The 21,404-nt window shown below is 43.9% G+C and overlaps 1 protein-coding gene across 2 annotated transcripts in view; it reads left to right on the forward strand.

Moving 5' to 3' along the window:
- The window catches only part of pard3bb (par-3 family cell polarity regulator beta b), a 520,416-nt gene that overhangs the window by 403,800 nt on the left and 95,212 nt on the right, over positions 1-21,404 (forward strand). For both annotated transcript variants that reach the window (XM_056289172.1, XM_056289173.1), the window contains exon 22: positions 7,313-7,427. In XM_056289172.1, the coding sequence (XP_056145147.1) occupies positions 7,313-7,427 (115 nt within the window). The remainder of the gene's footprint in view (positions 1-7,312; positions 7,428-21,404) is intronic.

Genomic DNA, 21,404 nt, shown 5'->3' on the forward strand with positions numbered 1-21,404 from the left:
ATATTGCATATCACAGCAGAATAAAACACAGTGTGTTTCTAAATGTGCAGTAGATGATTCTGATTGAAATATGATGGAATGTTTATTTCAAAATGGACTAAAAACAAAAAATAAGAAATGTGTCGCTGGTCAGGTCTCCAGTTTGTTAGGCTTTAACATCTCATTTCCCCTGCTTTCACTTTACTCCCAACTATACAGTATATAGTGTGTGTTACTGCTGACACAGCTCTCTGTGGCCATAATATAGAGCACTTATGGTATGACATTACACACACACACACACACACACACACACACACACACACACACACACACACACACACAGGAAGAGAGCTCAGCACACAAAATGAGTACACTGTGAGCAAACACATCTGTTTTACAAGCAGATCCCCCACCCGTTGTCACACTTGCACTCACACACCCAGCACATCACACACACACAAACACACACACACACACACACACACACACACACACACACACACCGTTTCGCTTGTGTCCTACTTTAATGCGTGTCACTCACAGAGGTGTAAATGTGATTTGTCCTTACCCAGAAGGGTTCCACTCTAGCGGTCAATCCCATGCCTTCAGCGAACCGCTTGAATCAAAAGGGAAGTGTAAACTTTCAAAGTTCACGGTGCACGTTCATTCCAGTTACATTCCAGTAAACCCTCTTTTACTCGTTATTTACAAATCAGAGTTAAACAAATTATTTGCACGGTCATGCAGTGTTATGAATAACTAAATCTCATATTGAGTTATGAGAGATTTTTGTTTGTCATAGCAAGTGTCACATTCCTAGTATTTCCCCAAAAGCTTTAGCGTTTTGTAACTATTTATGAACATTTTCACCTAGTATATTATATGAATAGTAGGAAACGGATGATCCGCTGTGGCGACCCCTAACGGGAGCAGCCGAAAGTAGTAGTAGTATATTATATGAATAGTAGTTTTATACTAATAATAAATAGCATGTGTGTTTTTATTTTTATATATTGCTTATGGCATGAAACAGGCAACAGTAGGGAAAGTGCTCAACAAACAAGAAGCAAAATTATCCAGTGATTCAAATAATTATTTAATTAGACAGTACAAGCCTGTTTCATGCTATATGCAAGAAGTTGAATCAGTTCATCTGGATACGTTGATTGACAGATATGTTTCATCACTCATCTAAGTGACATCTTCAGTCTAAACTGACAGCTGATGATTGAATATAGCATGAAACAGGCTTGTACTGTCTAACTAAAAAAAATACTTGAATCACTGGATTTTATCTAAACATATATATATTAGTTATATGTATGTATGTATGTATGTATGTATGTATGTATGTATGTATGTTTGTATGTATGTATTGTAGCGAATTCGGGGGACAACGCAACCACAGGAACTGCCGGGGCCGGGACGCGAACCCGTATCGCCCGCACCGCAGGAGGCATCGCTAACCGCTAGACTAAAGGGTCAGACCCACGAGCCAGCGGCCAGCGTGTCTTCTTATCCATGCACGTTACACTACCCCCCTCCTTCGGGAAGCGCGTCCCGTGCTTAAGCATATCAGCTCCTTCACGGCTCAGGGCGCATACGCTTCCGATGGCCTTGGTCGCTCCATCCCACTTCTGACACCAATGTAGCGAATTCGGGGGACAACGCAACCATAGGAACTGCCGCGGCTGGAACGCGAACCCGTATCGCCCGCACCGCAGGAGGCATTGCTAACCGCTCAACTAAAGGGTCAGACCCGCGAGCCAGCGGCCAGCGTGTCTTCTTATCCATGCACGTTACAGTATGTATGTATGTATGTATGTATATTAATATGTGTATGTATTTATGCATATTAATATGTATGTATTAGTTGTGGCATTAATCCCTCAACATCCACTCTGTCTTTACCAGTCTCAAATTTTGGACTTCATTCTAACTCATCTTAGCATATGAATTACACCGGCCTGCAGCTTCTCTTTGAGTAGGTTTTTTTTTCTTTTTCCTTTTTCATTAGTAGTGAAGGCTCAGTGACAGGACTGGGGATATGCCACTGTATTTCAATATATTTTTGCCACATGTGCCTTACTATTGTTTTCAGAGATAGGGTATAGGTCTTAAGTGTAGTATTTTTATAGACGAAGAGGTTGTGGACTATGTGGGAAAGCATATAGAGGATTGTTAAGAGCGCTAGAGAGAGGCGAGAGAATAACAGAGTGAGAGAGAGAGAAATCAGAGGCTTGTGAAGTGAGACTGTTCAGCTTGTCTGTAGAAAGAGTGAGAGAATGACGGATTGAAGAAGCAGGTCATTCAGAGAGGATTTGTGTGTAAGAGATGGACAGAAAGCGTGGAAAAGATGAGTTATGATATGAGCCTGAACTTAACATGTTTTCTTTGAGATATTTCAACAGGTATTATAGTACCCTCACATGCACAGCTCTCTGGGTTTTATACTGGGGAGGAAATGAGAAAATACAACCGCAGAGAACTGGGAAGGGGGAGGAAAGGGGAGCTAAAGAGATTGGAATGGGCGAGTTTTGTTCCAAGTATGTTTGATTTTTTTTTAATATGTATATACATTTTGCATGCGTCAGGCTACCAGACAAGTTTGAGGTACGATATGAATTTGTTTTAGAGTAACAATGCGAAGGATTTTTGTGTTGTTGTTTTGTTTTGGGGTTTTTTTTCAAATCTGAACCTTTTACATTTACATTTCTTCATTTAGCAGACGCTGTTGTCCAAAGTGACTTACAAAGAGAGTCAACAAATGAGCAGATATGGGCATATGTCAGCCTACAGGCATCTTAGTTATATCATTACCATCCATTGCTCTTAGACTGCACGTCATGTCAAGTGCAATTAGAGAAGTATGCAACAAGTAGATAATCAATAGTGACACAAATAATAGAGAATTCCAATTTGCAGTTAAACCAGACAATGCCGCCAGTTAGTATCACAGTCAAGCTTAGCATCATTTACTGATTGAGATAAGCTTGGAAAAGGAATTTTTTGAGCTCTCCCTTTAATGAAACAAGCAAGCTCGCAGCCCAGATGGAAGATGAGAGTTTTTTCCCCCCACCATTTTGGAGCCAGGTGAGAGGCTGTAAAAGAAGGTCGAGTCAGTTCATCTGAACACAGAAATGTTTCATCACTCATCGAAGTGACCTTTTCAGTCTCAGCTGACTGCAGGTATCCATGGCCTTATAAACAATACAGGGGCATAACTACCTAAACAATGATCAGTTTCATATGCAAATATGGGTGTGACCATTAACTCCAGTTACAATGGCCATGTGTACTATTCACAGAGGATTGTTGATGTTTACTGTAAACCAACACATACTGATCAGTACTTCAGGTTTGACTCATCATCCACTGGAGCACAAACTAGGAGTCATCAGGATGCTGTACCACCGAGCTGACGACGTCCCCACTGACACAACAGCCAAGAAAGGGGAGAAATCCCACATTAGACAGGCCCTGGTTAAGTGTGCTTATCCTAACTGGGCGTTTTTCAAAACCAGGAAGACGCCCCAAACAGTGCACCAGGCGATCAAAGAGAGAAGGACAACCGCTGTCTAAGTGTAAACCAGTGATGATTCCATATGTGGCGGGAGTGTCGGAAAAGTTGAGACGTGTGTTTTCCAAACACCGCATCTCAGTTGCTTTCAAACCCCAAAACACGCTGCACCAGAAGTTGGTCCACCCCAAGGATCGGGTGCAACACGCTGCACCCAAGGATCGGGTCCCCCGGCACAAACAGAGTAATATAGTATATGCTGTTAAGTGTCTGGAGGATTGCTGTGACTTTTACATCAGAGAAACTAAACAGATGCCGGCCAAGAGGATGGCACAACACGGGAGAGCTAACACGTCAGGCCAGGACTCTGCAGTCTACACCCATCTACAGGCCCGTGGCCACCCCTTCAAGGATGAGGATGTGCACATCCATGATAGGGAGGAACGCTGGTTTGAACAGGGAGTCAAAGAGGGCATCTATGTTAAGAGGGAAGGAACAACCATTCCTGAACTGGGGGGCTGAGTACATCTGTCACCATCTCACAATGCTGTGATTACAAACGTTCCCAAATCCTCTGTGAATAGTACACATGGCCATTGTAACTCTGGTTAATGGTCACACCCATATTTGCATATGAAACTCATCGTTGTTTTCAGTCATTATGCCACTGTATTGTTTATAAGGGTGGGGATACCTGCAGTTGGTTGAGACTGAAGAGGTCACTTAGATGAGTGATGAAATGTATCTGTCAATAAATGTCCAGATGAACTGATTCAACTTTTTTTGATTTTCTTACCTGGATCATGCATAAAAACAATCAGATGCTATATTGTAGGTAGGCTGTGTGTGTGTGTGTGTGTGTGTGTGTGTGTGTGTGTGTGTGTGTGTGTGTGTGTGTGTGTGTGTGTGTGTGTGTTCAAGTACTTTATTTGTCACATGCACAGAAATACAAAGTAAAACATGCAGTGAAATGAAGGGGGGGGTACTCCGTCTGTCATTATGTGAAAAAAGACATAGGCCTAGATAAAAGACAAAAAGATCAGTGCATTCGTAAGTCAAAATAAATAAAAAATATAAAACCTAGCTGTCTCAAGTATGTGAAAGGTCATATATATATTGAGAGTTCTTGTTGCCTGTGGATAGAAACGTCTCTTTAGTCTCTCTGTTTTGGCCCTAAGACTACAGAGGCGTCTACCAGACCCCAATAGCCTGAACAGTCCGTTGTTGGGTGTGAGAAGTGTCGCTCATGATCTTCTTGACTCTCGTCCTCACCCTTCTGGTGTAAGTGTCCTGCAGGATGGGGAGGGATGTTCTGGTGCCATTCTGTGCAGGTTAACTCGGTCACGGGCAGAACAGTTTCCATACCAGGCAGTGATGCAACCTGTTAGGACGCTCTCCACAGCCGAGGAATAGAATGTCTTCAGGATGGAGGATGAGACCTTGAATTTCCTCAGCCTTCGGAGGAAGTAGAGCCTCTGTCTGGACTTCTTTAGAGTCTGCTGATTGTGAAGAGTCCAGGTGAGGTCCTCAGCGATGTGTACGCTGGGGTATTTAAATCTGGAGACCCTCTCCACAGGTTCCCCGTTGATCTTTAGTGGGTTGTATCCTTTCCCCTGCTGTCTCCTGAAGTCCACCACCATTTCTTTGGTCTTGCTGACGTTCAGGGTCAGGTTGTTGGACTGGCACCACTGTGCCAGGTCATCTACTTGGTTCAGATAGGCCTGTTCGTTGTTGTTGGAAATCAGGCCTATTACCACTGTCTGCAAATTTGATGATGGGGGTGGAACTGTCCATGGCTTTGCAGTCATGTGTGTAGATGTTGTACAGCAGAGGGCTCAGCACACAACCCTGAGGAGCACCTGTGCTGAGGATCAATGTTCCGAAGGTTAGGCCGCCCACCCTAACCACCTGGGGCCAGTCAGTGAGAAAGTTGTACACCCAATTGCACAACAGCATGTTGATTTCTAGCAACCTCGTCTTCGTGACCAGATTGAAGGGGACTATAGCATTAAATGCTGAACTGTAGTCAATGAACAGCATACGTATGTAGTTCCCTCTCCCCCCCATCCAGGTGGGTTAAGGTGGTGTGCAAGAGGTTGGAGATGGCATCGTCTCTGCACCTGTTGTTTTTATAGGCAAACCAGAGGGGGTCGAATGAGCTGGGCAGGGATGAGCAGATGAAATCTTTCACCAACCTCTCAAAGCACTTCATCAGTACTGACGTCAGGGCCACTGGTCGGTAGTCAACGTCTGCTGGGATGTGTGTTTGTGAAGTAATTTACTCTGATCATTTAGGGAAAGACACCGCCGGGAAACCCACATTAACACAAGAATTCATATGCATTTAGCCACATGTAGACAAGCAGATAGACCTGCAGACAACCACGTTGGGCAACCACACTTAGACACAACACATACTGCACGTAGCAAGGGGGTAGAGAATTGGGTGTGTATGTGTCTGTGTCTGGCTTTTCTTCTTTAAGTATTCATTAAGTAGTTTTATTGTTCATTTTTGGGATGGTCAGAGGATGGGGGGATTTCCACACACACACACACACACACACACACACACACACACACACACACACACACACACACACACACACACACACACACACACAGACAACAGAAGACAGAGTATTTCCCAGTCACGCTGTGGGTCACATGGTGGATATTTAGGACATAAGAGAACACTTGTTTTTGCACACTTAAAACTACAGCAACCTCGTGCATGTTTACCACCCTCAGAAGCCAACTGTACTACTGTTTAGCGAGGCTTGACCTCATGAGGAAGCAGCGAGGGATGTAGTCAGCTGTGTATGAATGTATAAGAGAGTGTGTGTGTCTTTGTGTACCTGGAGTAGGTAGTTATACTTCTTACTGTTGATCTATATCCAGCGTGTGTTCAGTGAATCATATGCCTTCCATCCATCCTCGCTGTCCATGACACCAAATGCTGACAGGCATGTGTGTATAGGCTGTGTAGATGATGTGTCTGTCCATTGTTCACCTCATGCTTTGAGCATGTGTATGCTAGGGGTTACTAGTAATGTTTTCTCACCATTGGTAGTGAAAAGTCTTCACAGAAGGACTGATGTCTTTGTTTTGCTTGCATCTTTCTAGAAATAAAGAGAGAGATGGAAACATGGATAAAGGTGCAGAAAGACAGAAGAGCGGGATATTGATTTGTGTGAGATGGTGTGGCTGTAACTGCACCAGATATCCACTTCTGCCTGCATAGCTGCCTGTGTGTGTGTGTGTGTGTGTTTATATTCATGCACACGTGTGTACAGGTGTGTCTGTCAAGTCTTTATCTCCGTATTCACACTTCTGCAGGTTGATGCCAGAAAAAAATAACTTGGTTTGAAAAATAGCCAGCTCCTATTGGCTGGTTCCCCATCAGATAAGTCATGTGATTGGTGGTGATGTCAGACAGGATTCTCAGAGCACTTTGTATCGTTGAGATAGCGATTTGTTTGAGCTGTGAGCAAGAGTGGAAAAAAGGTGACGCATCCCAAAAAGACATGGCAAGATTTCTTGTGTGCCTTTGTTGAATGTGCCTGGATCCCACAATTAGACTAATTTTGATGAATCAAGCGGCTCAAATGAAAGCTTTCAAAGCAACGCTGTTGTGGTTTGAAGAAACTCTGACATTTTCAGTGGCTGGCTAATGTCTTAATGACAGTACAAAATATTTTTGATTCCAATAACGTTTTGGTTTACATGCTCACCTGAACTATCTTTGTGTTTCTTCATGTTCCTAAGTGTTTATGTGTATGTGTATGTGTGTGTGTGTGTGTGTGTTTGCAGCAGTATGGACCGGATCCAGCAGCTGCGTAGAGAGTACCAGCAGGCCCGGAGGGATGGGATGGCGCCAGCCTATGAAGAACTAGACGCAAGACGCAGAGAAAATGACGCACACAGGGTAGGGAGCACAGACACCAAGACACATGTAATGTAATGGGACATTCCAGATATACACAAATACACACACATAAACACTAATCCATCACATAAAAGCGTTAACATATGTCCTGCCAACTGCTCCAGTGCATACATTTCTCAATGAATTAGCTTGAATTCGTAATCAGACAGTGGCATCATGATGCTTTGCTGTTGCCTCCAGCACACTTAAATCTACCAAGGGAGCGGGGCGTCCGGGTGGCGTAGCAGTCCGTTCCATTGCCTACCAACACAGGGATCACGGGTTCGAATCCCCGTGTTACCCCCGGCTTGGTCTGGCGTCCCTACAGACACAATTGGCCATGTCTGCGGGTGGGCAGCGGGATGTGGGTATGTTTCCTGGTCGCTGCACTAGCGCCTCCTCTGGTCAGTCGGGGCACCTGTTCGGGGGGCTGGTGGGAATAGCGTGATCCTCTCATGTGCTATGTTCCCCTGGTGAAGCTCCTCACTGTCAGGTGAAAAGAAGCGGCTGGCGACTCCATGTGTATCAGAGGAGGCGTGTGGTAGTCTGCAGCCCTCCCCGGATCGGCAGGGGGGTGGAGCAGTGATCAAGATGGCTCGGAAGAGTGGGGTAATTGGCCAAGTACAACTGGGGAGAAATAAATAAATAACTCTGCCAAGGGGATGCTGGTTTTGAGAGGCTTACCCAACAGGGGAAGTTGCTAGTTCAGTGCTGGGTACCAATGAGGATGGTTTATTCCAGGTCTTAGCCAGCACCCAAAGGGTGGTAGGTGTTACATTAACTCATGAGCAAAGCACTAAGCCCTTGCTCTAGAGCACTGCCCTGCACACGATCTCATGTGTTAATCTGTCTGGTGAAATATGAACGGTGTTTCATGTGTCTACAGGAGACATGCTAACATACAAATTCTGATCACGTTGTGTGAATTTGGAAACATTCTCCTTATCTCCAAGCACTTTTCACTGTCCAGTTTTCAGGTTGTGTTTTTTCTTTTGGTCAGTCTCTCTTTATCATTCTCTTCGGTAGTCTGTCCGGTTTCAGAGCTCATCCTGTTTATCACTCTGTCTGATTATGCTACATTAGCAGCACAGGATATGACAGCCTCGTTTCCCCGCAAACACAGAATTAATCAGGCGACGTCTCTGTTGATTTATGTCAAGATTGCATGGAGGTGCGTGCACGTGCTTGTGTTGGTAGCTTTTTTATTAAGTTTCAATAGGCAAGTGATTACTGTGTGTGTTCGTGGGTGTGCGCGTGGGTGTGCGCGTGGGTGTACGTGCATGCTTTTTATACATGTGGGGGAGTTTCTCATTCCATATCAGCTATGTGAGTGATCACTGTTTTCATTGAGTCGTCTGCTTGATCAAAGGCATCTCCTCTGACTATCATAGCACACTCTGATTTGATGTGACTGTGTCCTGTAGGCGTTAGGATGATAGGATTGATGGGATCTAGTTTTTTTACGAAGCAGCAGATACAGAGGGGATAAAGAGAGATTTTTACGCATCTGGGACCCTTTGGAAAGTTATGAAATTCAGGCTACTGCAACATCACCGTGTCCTCAGAGATGCTATTTTTGAACCTGACACATTGCATTATGGGTTTTTGACTTGAAAGAATAGAGCAAAATAAAATGGAATAGAGTAGAATTGAACTTTAATGTTAGGCAGTGGCCAGAGAGCAATTACATTAAATAGGAACACGGCTGAAATCACTTTGATTTGTTGAAGAGGTTGATGGCACAAGGGAAACTAGATTTATTGTGTAGATTTCGTTTGGTTGGTGGTATTTTAAAGCGATGACCACTGGGTGAGACACAAGCTGATCCTGAGCCAAGTTTAAGTGCTGAACATCATTATTCATATATATATATATATATATATATATATATATATATATATATATATATATATTTTTACATTGCAACATGCAGCCCAAATGCATCCTACTCTAATAATATCCAGCACTATATTGAGCATAATTTGCACAGCTTGTAAGAGAATTCCATTATAGGGAGATGAAGCCTGTAAATCATTGTAAGATATTACATCAGGGGCGGCATGGTGGCACAGTGGTTAGCACGGTTGCCTCACAGCAAGAAGGTCCTGGGTTCGAACCCCGGGGTTGTCCAACCTTGGGGGTCGTCCCGAGTTGTCCTCTGTGTGGGGTTTGCATGTTCTCCCTGTGTCTGTGTGAGTTTCCTCCGGGTGCTCCAGTTTTCCTCCCACAGTCCAAAGACATGTTGGTCAGGTGAATCGGCCATGCTAAAATTGTCCCTAGGTGTGAATGTGTGGGCCCTGTGATGGACTGGCGGCCTGTCCAGGTTGTCTCCGGCCGACATATACACACATACACACACACACATTCATACCTAGGGACAATTTAGTACGGCCGATTCACCTGACCTACATGTCTTTGGACTGTGGGAGGAAACCGGAGCCCCCAGAAGAAACCCATGCAGACACGGGGAGAACATGCAAACTCCACACAGAGGACGACCCAGGATGAACCCCAAGGTTGGACTACCCCGGGGCTCGAACCCAGGACCTTCTTGCTGTGAGGTGACCGTGCTAACCACTGTGCCACCGTGCCGCCTATGGTTGGAATATTCGTCACAAAATCATGATTAGATGGAAGGGGTGAAGTTTGACAGACGGACAGGCATGCACAAACGTGCGCGCGCACACACACTCGCACACACACACACACAAGGCAACAAGGCATAGGCCCAGAGCAATGACGAGGGAAGGAGTTCAACCAAAACACTATTTATCCATCCATCCATCCATCCATCTCTCCATCGGTTCCTATTAAGAAATTCTGTTCTGTGGAGTTAACAGATCTTTTATGTTGTCCTTTTGGGGACCAGTCCAAGCAGCATACACAGTTTGCAGGCTTCTTTAAGTACAGTGAAGTCTCTCAGCTTACAAGTGTGCAGATCTCTTTCTACCAAGCCATTAAACCTGCTGGAGAACAGAAGATATGCAGAACATAGGAGCTACTCTGGATATAAAAAGTCTACACACCTTCATCAAAATGGCAGGTTTTTGTGATGTAAAAAAATCAAACCAAGATGAATTATGTCAGAATTTTTAAGCGTTTTTTTTAAAAAAAAATTTATTACAGCCTATGAACATAAAGTGAAAAACAATCAGAATATTTTTAGGGAAAAATTTTAAAAATGTACAATAACCTGGTTGCACAAGCATGCACACCCCTAAACTAATATTTTGCTGAAGCACCTTCTGATTTTATTTCAACACTCAGCCTTTTTAGGTAAGAGGCTATCAGCTTGACACATCTTGACTTGACACTATTTTCCTGCTCTTCTCTGTAAAAACGTAATAGATCCATCAGATTGGGAGGGCATCTCCTGTACACAGCCCTCTTCAGGTCACCCCACAGATTTTCATTTGGATTCAGGTCTGGGCTCTGACTGGGCCTTTCCAAAATGTTGATCTTCTTTTAGTGAAGGCACTCCTTGGTTGATTTGGATGTGTGCTTTGGGTCCTTGTCATGCTGAAAGGTGAAATTCCTCTTCATCTTCATCTTTCTAGCAGAAGCCTGAAGGTTTTGTGCCAAAATTGACTTGTATTTGGAGCTATTCATGATTCCCTCCACCTTTAGCCCCAGTTTGGACTGAAGAAACGCAGCCTCAAAGCCTGATGCTGTCATCACCATGCTTCACCGTGGGTGTGGTGTTCTTTTAGAGATGTGTTGTTTTTCTGCGAAACATACCTTTTGGAATTATGGGCAAAAGGGTTAACCTTGGTCTCGTCAGACCAGAACACATTTTCCCACTTGGTTCTGGGAGACTGGATGTATCTTTTTTTCAAAATTTAGCCGGGCTTGGATCTTTTTTCTTTTTCTTTTTTTTCATATGAAAAGGCCACCCTATCTCATAGCCCAGACATATGAAGAAAACAGGAGATTGTTGTCACATGTAGGGAACAACCAGTACTTGGCAGAAATTCCTGCAGCTCCTTTAATGTTGCCGTAGGCCTCTTGGCAGCTTCCCTGACCAGTTTTCTCCTCGCCGTCTCATCAATTTTGGAGGGACGTGCTGCTCTTATTAATGTCAGTGTTTTGCCATATTTTCTCCACTTGTTGATTATTGTCTTCACTGTGTCCCATGGTATATCTAATGCTTTGGAAATTCTTTTGTACCCCTCTCCTGATCGATATCTTTCAACAGCGAGACCCCGTTCGTGCTTTGTAAGCTCTTTGTGGACCATGGCTTTTGCAGTCAGATGGAACCAAGAAGATGTCAAGAAAATCCCACAGGAACAGCTGAACTTTATTCAGCTGTGTATACTAATCTACTATTTAACATGAGTTTGAATGTGATTGGTTAATTCTGAACACAACCACATCCCCAAATATAAAAGGGTGAGCACACTTATGCAACCAGATTATTCTTAGCTTTGTGTTTTTCTTCTTTTTTTCCCCCCCTAAAATGTAAGTGATTGTTTTTCACTTTATTTTCATAGGTTGTAATTTATATATTGGGAAATCAGTTGCCCCTCACCTCTTTCCAGTTTCTGACCTTCACGTCTGTTAATCGCCCCCTTTTTTTCTCACCATTTGAAAGAACAAAGTCGCGTCAAATATGGTTGAAAGGGAAAAGCCACCAACTGATATTCTTCTATGAGCTCAGTACTATCTTTTGATAGTATGCCTGCATAGTATTTATTGTGTAGCAGTAAATTTCTCACAAGGAACCTTTTGCTAACCAGATGTTAATTATCCAGTCTGCCTGTATGTTGGCCCAGCCAGCAAGGCATTTTATTACCAACATTCCTTTTTTTGAATAAATTACCATGCCAAAATTCATGAGTGCTACCATAAGACCGCGTTTGACTTGAAGAACAAAATCGGTTGATGACTTAACCCTAATCCTATTAGGGGAGATCTAGTGGGGAAAATGTAGCCTAATGGGAATCTTGGCGTGTGAACCATCCTCCGTCTTGCACCTAATTTTGTTCTACAAAGTGACAACGTGGCAGAGTCACTCGATTCTTTGAGCCGTTATCCACTTCTTTTTTTTTGCTTTTCCCAAAGTTGTAGCTGTCACTCTTCAACAGTCTCACCTCGGTCTATTGCCCAGAGCACTTCAACACGTCATTTGATGCCTGCCCCACCAGGGGCAATCTCCTTTCCCCCTGCGATCGATAGCCATACATTCAGCCCTCTCTGCCTGCAAATGAGAAAAGTTTTGTTGTTGTTTACAAAGCTGGAAAAGAGTAATTAGCATGCTTCAGAGGTGGAAATTAAGGTTGAAGACTGAAAGGAAAAAAAAACAAAAACAAAACACGGGAAAAAAAATAGACCAGCAGCAGCAATCACCAAGGCGCCTAACGAGCCCACCTCGTTAAGGATGATGCATTTATTAATTAAAGCAACGGTGATTATTTATCCCAGTTGCTTTCTGTGGGGAGAGCGCAGAGGGAGGAGTGATGGTTATGGAGGCGAGCCGATGGCAAACTAATTCACTTTCACTTCTCGTGGTTTGTTTCTCTGTGCGCTGTGAAGATTCGTCAGCAAAAAATTTCAAACGGACCCGGAACTTGTTTTTATTCAGGCAAAAATGGAAGAGAAAGAAGCGGGAAGGAGGCAGAGGAAGGCTGGGAGGAGCGAGAGACAGGGGCCTGACAGAAGGAAAAAGAGGAAAGAGGGCATGAAGAATGAGTGAGAGAGAATTTAGAGCGTTAGGTAGAGCAAGTGTGTGCTACTCATGCAATAGCGCCACAGTATTGAAAGTGTGTTTAGTCCCTGTGGTTCCATTACCATCTCATTGATTCATGGTTATAGGTTCGCTGTCTGTGCTAGCAAAATAATGTTTGCCTTGGCACAATTATCAAGCAAAAAAAGCAACACCACAACTTTACCACCATGCACGTGTGTGTGTGTGTGTGTGTGTGTGTGTGTGTGTGTGTGTGTGTGTGTGTTTGTGTGTGCGCGCGCACGGGTGTGTGCTCATGTGCCTGTTCTGTAAAACAACAACAACACACTTTCCCCCTAAGGTGAGGAGAACTAAATCAAATCAGGGTGCTGTTGTTTGTTGCTGTCATTGTGTGTGCACACGCACATACAGACACACACACTCGCACATGCACACACGCATGGACACACACACACACACACTCTTTGTCTATATAGTGGGTATGCCAGCCATTTCTTCTTGTGAGCAGTGTACCTCAGATGTCATTGCAAAAGGTATGCCTAGTCTACACGTACACGGGCAGTTTTGAAAAGGTGTCTTTTTCTATGCGTGTTGGCCTTTCGTCCACAGGCAAACTGCATTTTAGTTTACTGAACATTGCCCTTTTGGAAAACTCCTTCCTGAGTGAAGATTTTCAGAAATTCCGTTTTCAGTGTTGACGTGTTGACAGGGAAAACTTGAGTTTTTGGCTGGTTGGCTTTTTTTTTTTTTTTTTTTTTTGTTAGGCTTCTGATTGACCAACTTGGCTTTAGGGTTAGGTATATATCACTGCTTGTTGGTTTGGCATGCTCGTGACAGTGTTTCCATTGTGTTGAGTAGCATGCATATTTGGGTATTCATTTGGATGGAGATTTTTTTTTTCTCCCCAACTGTATCCGGCCAATTACCCCACTTTTCCAAGCCATCCCGGTCGCTGCTCCTCCCCCCCTGCCGATCCGGGGAGGACTGGAGACTACCACATGCCTCCTCTGATACATGTGGAGTCACCAGCCGCTTCGTTTCATCTGACAGTGAGGAGTTTCGGAGGTAACACAGGAATACAAACCACTGATCCCGATGTTGGTAGGCAATGGAATAGACCACCACGCTACCCAGACACCCCCTGGAGATTTTTTTTTAAACGAAAGAGGAAAACCCTGTTTTCAAAAATACCTGTGTACGTGTGGGCTAGGTGTTAATTCCAAAGAAAAACATCTACTATACTGTACATCTTTCACTGTATTTTGTTTCTTTTTTCCTGTTCATTTACAGCTAGCCATTTTAGTTACCCATAGTACTTTGCATTGTGATACATCACGCCTAGAAAAACAGCATAGCGCCAACTAACCACAAGTCTGCTTCACACTCATCTGCATCATTTTCATCTGCATCATTTCCATATTGCCACATAGTGGATTTTTTTTTTCATCCTTTACAAGTGACTGACACCATAACCACAGTCTTCTGACAAACGCTACATGATTTGCACTGCTTGTCGCAGCTACACCTTTGACCCCCCTTTCAAAAGACACACACACACACACACACACACACACACACACACACACACACACACACACACACACACACACACACACACACAGCCCTTACTGAAGCAAGTGTTGGATAAGTTTGTGTTTGTACTGCTGTGCTTTTGTTCAAGTAGTTAATATTCAAAGCCAAACAGTTTGCTGTAGCAGGCAATAAATTCCAGATAAGTTTGAATAAATAAGTTTGAACCCTCACCCCCTTTGTCCTCATTTCCCCTCGGCATTGCCTGCACTGCACCCATGGTTGACTGTGTTTAAAAAGACATATGTAAGTAGATTGTGATATACTACGTTAGTGGCAGCAGTTTGTATCATAATTATTCTCCGGTTTGTATCTTCAAGCACTCTGTTTAATTTCTCAGTTGGTTTGTGCTGCTTGATGTCGTCTTAGAGCAAAAATCTTTGGTCTTTGGTTTCAAGGTATTTCATGCTGGATTTTGATACTACCATACATACATATATATACACCTATACACACACACACACACACACACACACACACACATACATACATACATACATACATACATACATACATACATACATACATACATACATACAAATACATATACATACACACACACACATATATATATGTCATATCAATAATCAATCATCAGCTGTCATATTAAGACTATCTTGACTATATATTGAGCACTTATATCAGAAAAATGCTATACATATATGTATGTGTATATATCTGTCTAAAATAATAATTGTATATGTAATGTATATGTAAAAATGTCACCTTTGACCTTTTCCTCCCTTTCCTCCTGCTAACTCTGCTGTGACAACACCATAAATCTCATTCTAAGTGTGGGATGATAAAAGCTGACTGACTTCGATTGATTTCAGATGTCAGACCACAATAAATGGCAGAAACTGTGTAGTTATGTTTGACAAAGAGCCTTTACCTGTTGATGGTATAAATGTTCAGCGCTTGGAATGAGAAAAAGTTTAAATTCAAAGTATGGCAGTTCCTGCTGGACTGCATATCAATAAATAGAAATATTTAGCCTAATTTGAATATGATTTGTGTGTGTGTGTGTGTGTGTGTGTGTGTGTGTGTGTGTGTGTGTGTGTGTGTGTGTGTGTGTGTGTGTGTGTGTCTTGGTAATATAAACATTATATTCCTGCTACCAAGACGGTTCCCTTCCTTACTCTCTGTTAGAAGGCTACTATCACCTCTGTTCATTTTACTTGGCTGAAATGATTACATTGTCACTGTTAGGGAAGGATTAATTGACACCCCCCCCCCACCACCACCACCACCACCAAGCTGATATTGCAGAAAATCAGTCAAGGGGAGATGACCATGAGTGTCATATAGTGCTCCACCCCGGGGGGAGTTTCTGGTTAAGACAAGACATGAGAACATTTATTCACTGTCTTATCTGCTTCTGCTTTTCCTCCCCTCTCCTAACACCTCCTTTTGCGTGTTCCCATCCTCCCTTCCTCCATCTGCTTATTCATCTTCGTTCCCGTTATCTGCCTGTTCCTCACACACACACACACACACACACACACACACACACACACACTCACACACATAGAGAGGACTACATCTCTAATCTGTTATTGGATAAATGAGTAAGTGAGTGAGTGAGTAAGGGTTTATTTATATAGCACCCTTTTAAAACAAAGTTACAAAGTGCTGCACACAATACAGATACAGAAAACATAAACAACATACAGAAAAGTAACAGCTACAGACCCCCTTACAGGGACGGCAAGATGGTAGAGATAGCAGTAAATAGTGCTGAGCAGTAATAAAAATAGTTTTTGTGTTTAAGGGAGATAACCTCTTCACACCTCCGGCCTTCCCCCTCCACCCGCCCGCCCACCGACACTACAACTCATTTAACTCCCACATACATCGTTGAGCTTTGTGTGTCGCTTATAATGAACAATGGCGCTAGGGTTTCCACATCTATACATCTTCTGTGTACACCAACTTTAAAGAGGGCAGTAACACTGGCCAGCTACTTAACTTTTATGTGACTAGTTTGCAAGTGTCCGCTCTAATGGAAGGGCTTATTGATCAAGGCACACAGCCAGATAGATCAGTGAGTCAGGAAGAACAACTGTGGCTTTGCTCCCAGGCTTGGAACCAAAACCTGACTTGGGCGTCCTCAGAGAATATTTCCATTTTACTACCACCTGGGTCTTGACATTTGTAGTGTTTGCCATCATGCATATCAGTTAGGATACAATTTTACTCACTGGCTTCATTTTGGAGAGCTGGGACACGGCAGCCTTAGAGACAGCCTTTACAACGCTGTTTTACAGCTGAACAAGAGACTTAAACATGTCCTTTCAACAACCGAAACAAAGCAAAAAACAAGTGCCCCAGTTTGACTGTGCACATGATTTCCCATCCTCATCTTTTGCCCTGGCTGCTTAGTTATTGATGGTTAATCATCATCATCACTGGCGGTCACTCGGGGTCGAGTATGACTGTCCTTCCTCTGGGTCTTCAGGTGGGTGTAGAGGCTGATCCTGGAGCTGCATAATGGGAAGACGCCTGTGCGTGACAGCTTTTGATGTGGAGTGGCTGATGGGTCTGCAGCCACCACACAGTCCTTGGCAGAAGTGACCAGAGTCCAATGGCATGGAGAACCAAGATGATTGGGGACCACCCTCTGTTGCAGCCTTCATCCACGTTCACTGTCATCATGACGTGGAGACATCTTCCACCAGTTCCACTGTTGAGGTTTTTGTTGGATCAGGCTTCGTCTGGAACCTCCCCCTTGACCTATCTGCCTTGGGTGACCCTACCAGTAGCCAAACTCCGGATGGCATAGCTCTTAGCATCACTGGTACATGCAAGCTTCTCCACCACGGCAAGGTGGCGATCCAGGAGAAGTGATGGTTAATACTAAATATAGACTGGTCATCCTGGAAGCTGAACCAGAAGGTTGCACAGCAATGTGATCGACCATTGATAATACTGGAAATTATGGATACTGCCAGTTAACTTTCACTTTCATTTTCACTTCTAATAATGTAGTATAGATAATTGGGTTAAAGTGGACTTGTTGAAAACATGTCTGACGCTCACATTCTGGTGCCTCATAACACATTGTTGTTGTAAAGCTATGTTCAGAAGTGGTCCTATATCCATAATCTCCAAATTAAGCCAGTTAGTAAAATGATATAACAAATATGTACGATAGCAAAAAATATGAAAATACACTGCTCAAAAAAATAAAGGGAACACCTAAAAAACACAATAGAGACCTCGATGAATGAAATATTCCAGCTGAAAATCTTTATTTATTAGACAGAGGAATGTGTTTAGAGCAAAATAACCTAAGAATGATCAATGGAAATCAAAATCATTAGCCCATTAAGGTCTGGATTCAGAATCATACTCAAAATCAAAGTGGAAAATGAGAACATAGGCTGATCCAACTTCTGTGGAAATTCTTCAAGACGATTCAAAATGAGGCTCAGTAGTGTGTGTGGCCTCCACGTGCCTGTATGCACTCCCTACAACGTCTGGGCATGCTCCTGATGAGACGACGGATGGTCTCCTGAGGGATCTCCTCCCAGACCTGGATCAGGGCATCGGTCAAACTCCTGGTCAGTCTGTGGTGCGACCTCGCGTTGGCGGATGGTACGAGACATGATGTCCCAGAGGTGCTCGATTGGATTCAGGTCTGGGGAACGTGCAGGCCAGTCCATAGCATCAATGCCCTCGACATACAGGAACTGCTGACACACTCTGGCCACATGAGGACGAGCATTGTCATGCATGAGCAGGAACCCAGGGCCCACTGCACCAGCATATGGTCTGACAATGGGTCTGAGGATCTCATCCCGGTACCTAATGGCAGTCATGGTACCTCTGGCTAGCACGTAGAGGTCTGTGCGGCCCTCCAAGGATATGCCTCCCCAGACCATCACTGACCCACCGCCAAACTGGTCATGCTGGAGGATGTTGCAGGCAGCAGAACGTTCTCCACAGCGTCTCCAGACTCTCTCACGTCTGTCACATGTGTTCAGTGTGAACCTGCTCTCATCTGTGAAGAGCACAGGGCGCCAATGGCGAATCTGCCAACCAAGATGTTCTCTGGCAAAGGTCAATCGGGCTGCACGGTGTTGGGCTGTGAGCACAGGCCCCAATTGTGGACGTCGGGCCCTCATACCATCCTCATGCATTCTGTTTCTCACTGTTTGAGCAGAAACCTGCACATTAGTGGCCTGTTGAAGGTCGTTTTTTAGGGCTCCGGCAGTGCTCCTCCTGTTCCTCCTTGCACAAAGGACCAGATAGCGGTCCTGCTGCGGGGTTGTTGTCCTCCTGCGGCCCCCTCCACGTCTCCTGGTGTACTGGCCTGTCTCCTGGTACCTCCTCCATGCTCTGGACACTGTGCTGGGAGACACATCAAATCTTCATGCCACAGCACGCATTGATATGCCATCCTGGATGAGCTGCACTACCTGAGCAACTTCTGTAGGTTGCAGATACCGCCTCATGCCACCTCTAGTGGTGAGGGCACTAGCAAAATGAAAAACTAACCAAAGATCGGCCAGAAAAGATGAGGACAGGCAAATGGTCTGTGGCCACCACCTGCAAATCCATTCCTTTTATAGGGGTTGTCTTGCAAATTGTCTAATTTCCACCTGGTGGAAATTAGAGAATTTACCAACAGGTGAAATTGATTCACAAATCAGTGTTGCTTCCTAACTGGACAGGTTGATATCTCAAAAGTGTGACTGACTTGGAGCTACATTGCATTGCTTATGTGTTCCCTTTATTTTTTTGAGCAGTGTAAGTCCGAGGTTGTAAAAAAAAAATTATCCTGGGGTGTCCGGGTAGCATAGCGGTCTATTCCATTGCCTACCAACATGGGGATTGCCGGTTCAAATCCCTGTGTTACCTCCTGCTTGGTCGGGCGTCCCTACAGACACAATTGGCCATGTCTGCGGGTAGGGATGCCCCCCGAAACCCGGTTCTAAACGGGAACCGGTTCTAAATTAGTAAAAACCGGAGCATTTTTAAGATCCGACGTTTTCGGCTCTGCTATCGGTAGTCGGTAGGTACTCGAGAAATCATGGAGTGAGATTTATATTGTGGCAATTGTGTTTTTCGATGAATTTAAACGTCGCGAACATAATCTTGTTTGCCGTTTTCTCCATCTCTCTGTCTCTCTCTCTTACTGCGCGAGGGGCGGGGCTGTGCTGTGCTCCACACACTCGCTCACACACGCGCAGACAGCGCTGCTCACGGGCTCATCATGGCGGAGAGAACTAAACGTTCAAAAGTTTGGGTATATTTTTCAAAAGTCGATGACAACAACGCTCGTTGCCACAAGTGCAACAAATCATTTGCCAGTAAGGTTGGCAATACAAGCAATCTGTCGAAACATCTTTTGTCGAAACATGGTATTAATCTGCAGAAATGCGGCGTTTTCGACTGCTTTGCTCGTAGTGTTCCATCCACGTCCACTGCAGGTAAGCCGTATGAGCCATACATACGGAGTTAGGCTAGTAACGAATTATTACGAATAGGCCAATAAATAAAATATAATTGCTTAGCTAATTGTTTAGCCTACAAATATATAAGCCATAGATACGGAGTTAGCTAGGCTAATAACGAATTATTACGAATAGGCCAATAAATAAAATATAATTGCTTAGCTAATTGTTTAGCTACAAATATATAAGCCGTAGATACGGAGTTAGCTTGGCTAATAACGAATTATTACGAATAGGCCAATAAATAAAATATAATTGCTTAGCTAATTGTTTAGCTACAAATATATAAGCCGTAGATACGGAGTTAGCTAGGCTAATAACAAATTATTACGAATAGACTAATAAATACAATATAATTGCTTAGCTAATTGTTTAGCTGCAAATATTTGAAAGATTTCACAACTTTTTGTAGATTGTCAGGCTGAGGCTGCAGCCACCATGTCCCAGCCCACCCCTCCTCCCTCTACCACCACCGGTCCCAGCCAAGCCCAAAGTCACTTCACGCTAGCAGCTAGTGGAAGGATGACGGAGGATAGGGTGAACGAGTGTCACAGGGCTGTGACCCAGTTTGTTGTCAAAGGCCTGCACCCCTTCTCTACAGTGGAGTCCAAGGGCTTTAGGTAACAACTAATCAGTCAGTTTATATTGAGTTTTTTTTAATACATAGTTGTCAAAAAGGGGAGCAGCTTTGTTATATGTTATTGAAGCAGCTATTCCCACCACTCCACACAAATTTACAATAATCCAATCCTTTCTTTACTTTAGGGAGATGACCAATGCTCTCAACTGCAAATATACCCCTCCCTGCAGGAATGTCCTCAGTAACACACTGATTTCTGCCTGGTATAATGTTGAAAAGGCCAATGTTATCGCAGAGCTTAAAGATGTGCCAAAGTTAGCCATTACAACTGATGGGTGGACCAGCTTAACTCAGGACCACTACCTCACGGTTACAGCACGTTACACAAGCCAAGGCAGTGTGAAACAAAAGGTGCTTAAAACCAGAGCTGTTTACCAGGCACAAACAGGAGATGTAGTGGCAGAGGAGATCACAGAAATTCTTGAAGAATTTAGCATAGAAGTTGGCAAGATTGTAGCAGTGACAGTCGACAATGCTGCTAATATGGATGTTGCCATAAGGAAACTCCATGTCCTGAAAATCGGATGCTTTGCTCACACACTGAACGTAGCAGCGCACAAAATCTATCAGATCAGTGCCATTGACAGGTGGGCAGGAAGAATCAG

Source organism: Lampris incognitus, chromosome 11 (assembly GCF_029633865.1).
Source record: "Lampris incognitus isolate fLamInc1 chromosome 11, fLamInc1.hap2, whole genome shotgun sequence".
In the NCBI taxonomy this organism is placed as follows: Eukaryota; Metazoa; Chordata; class Actinopteri; order Lampriformes; family Lampridae; genus Lampris; species Lampris incognitus.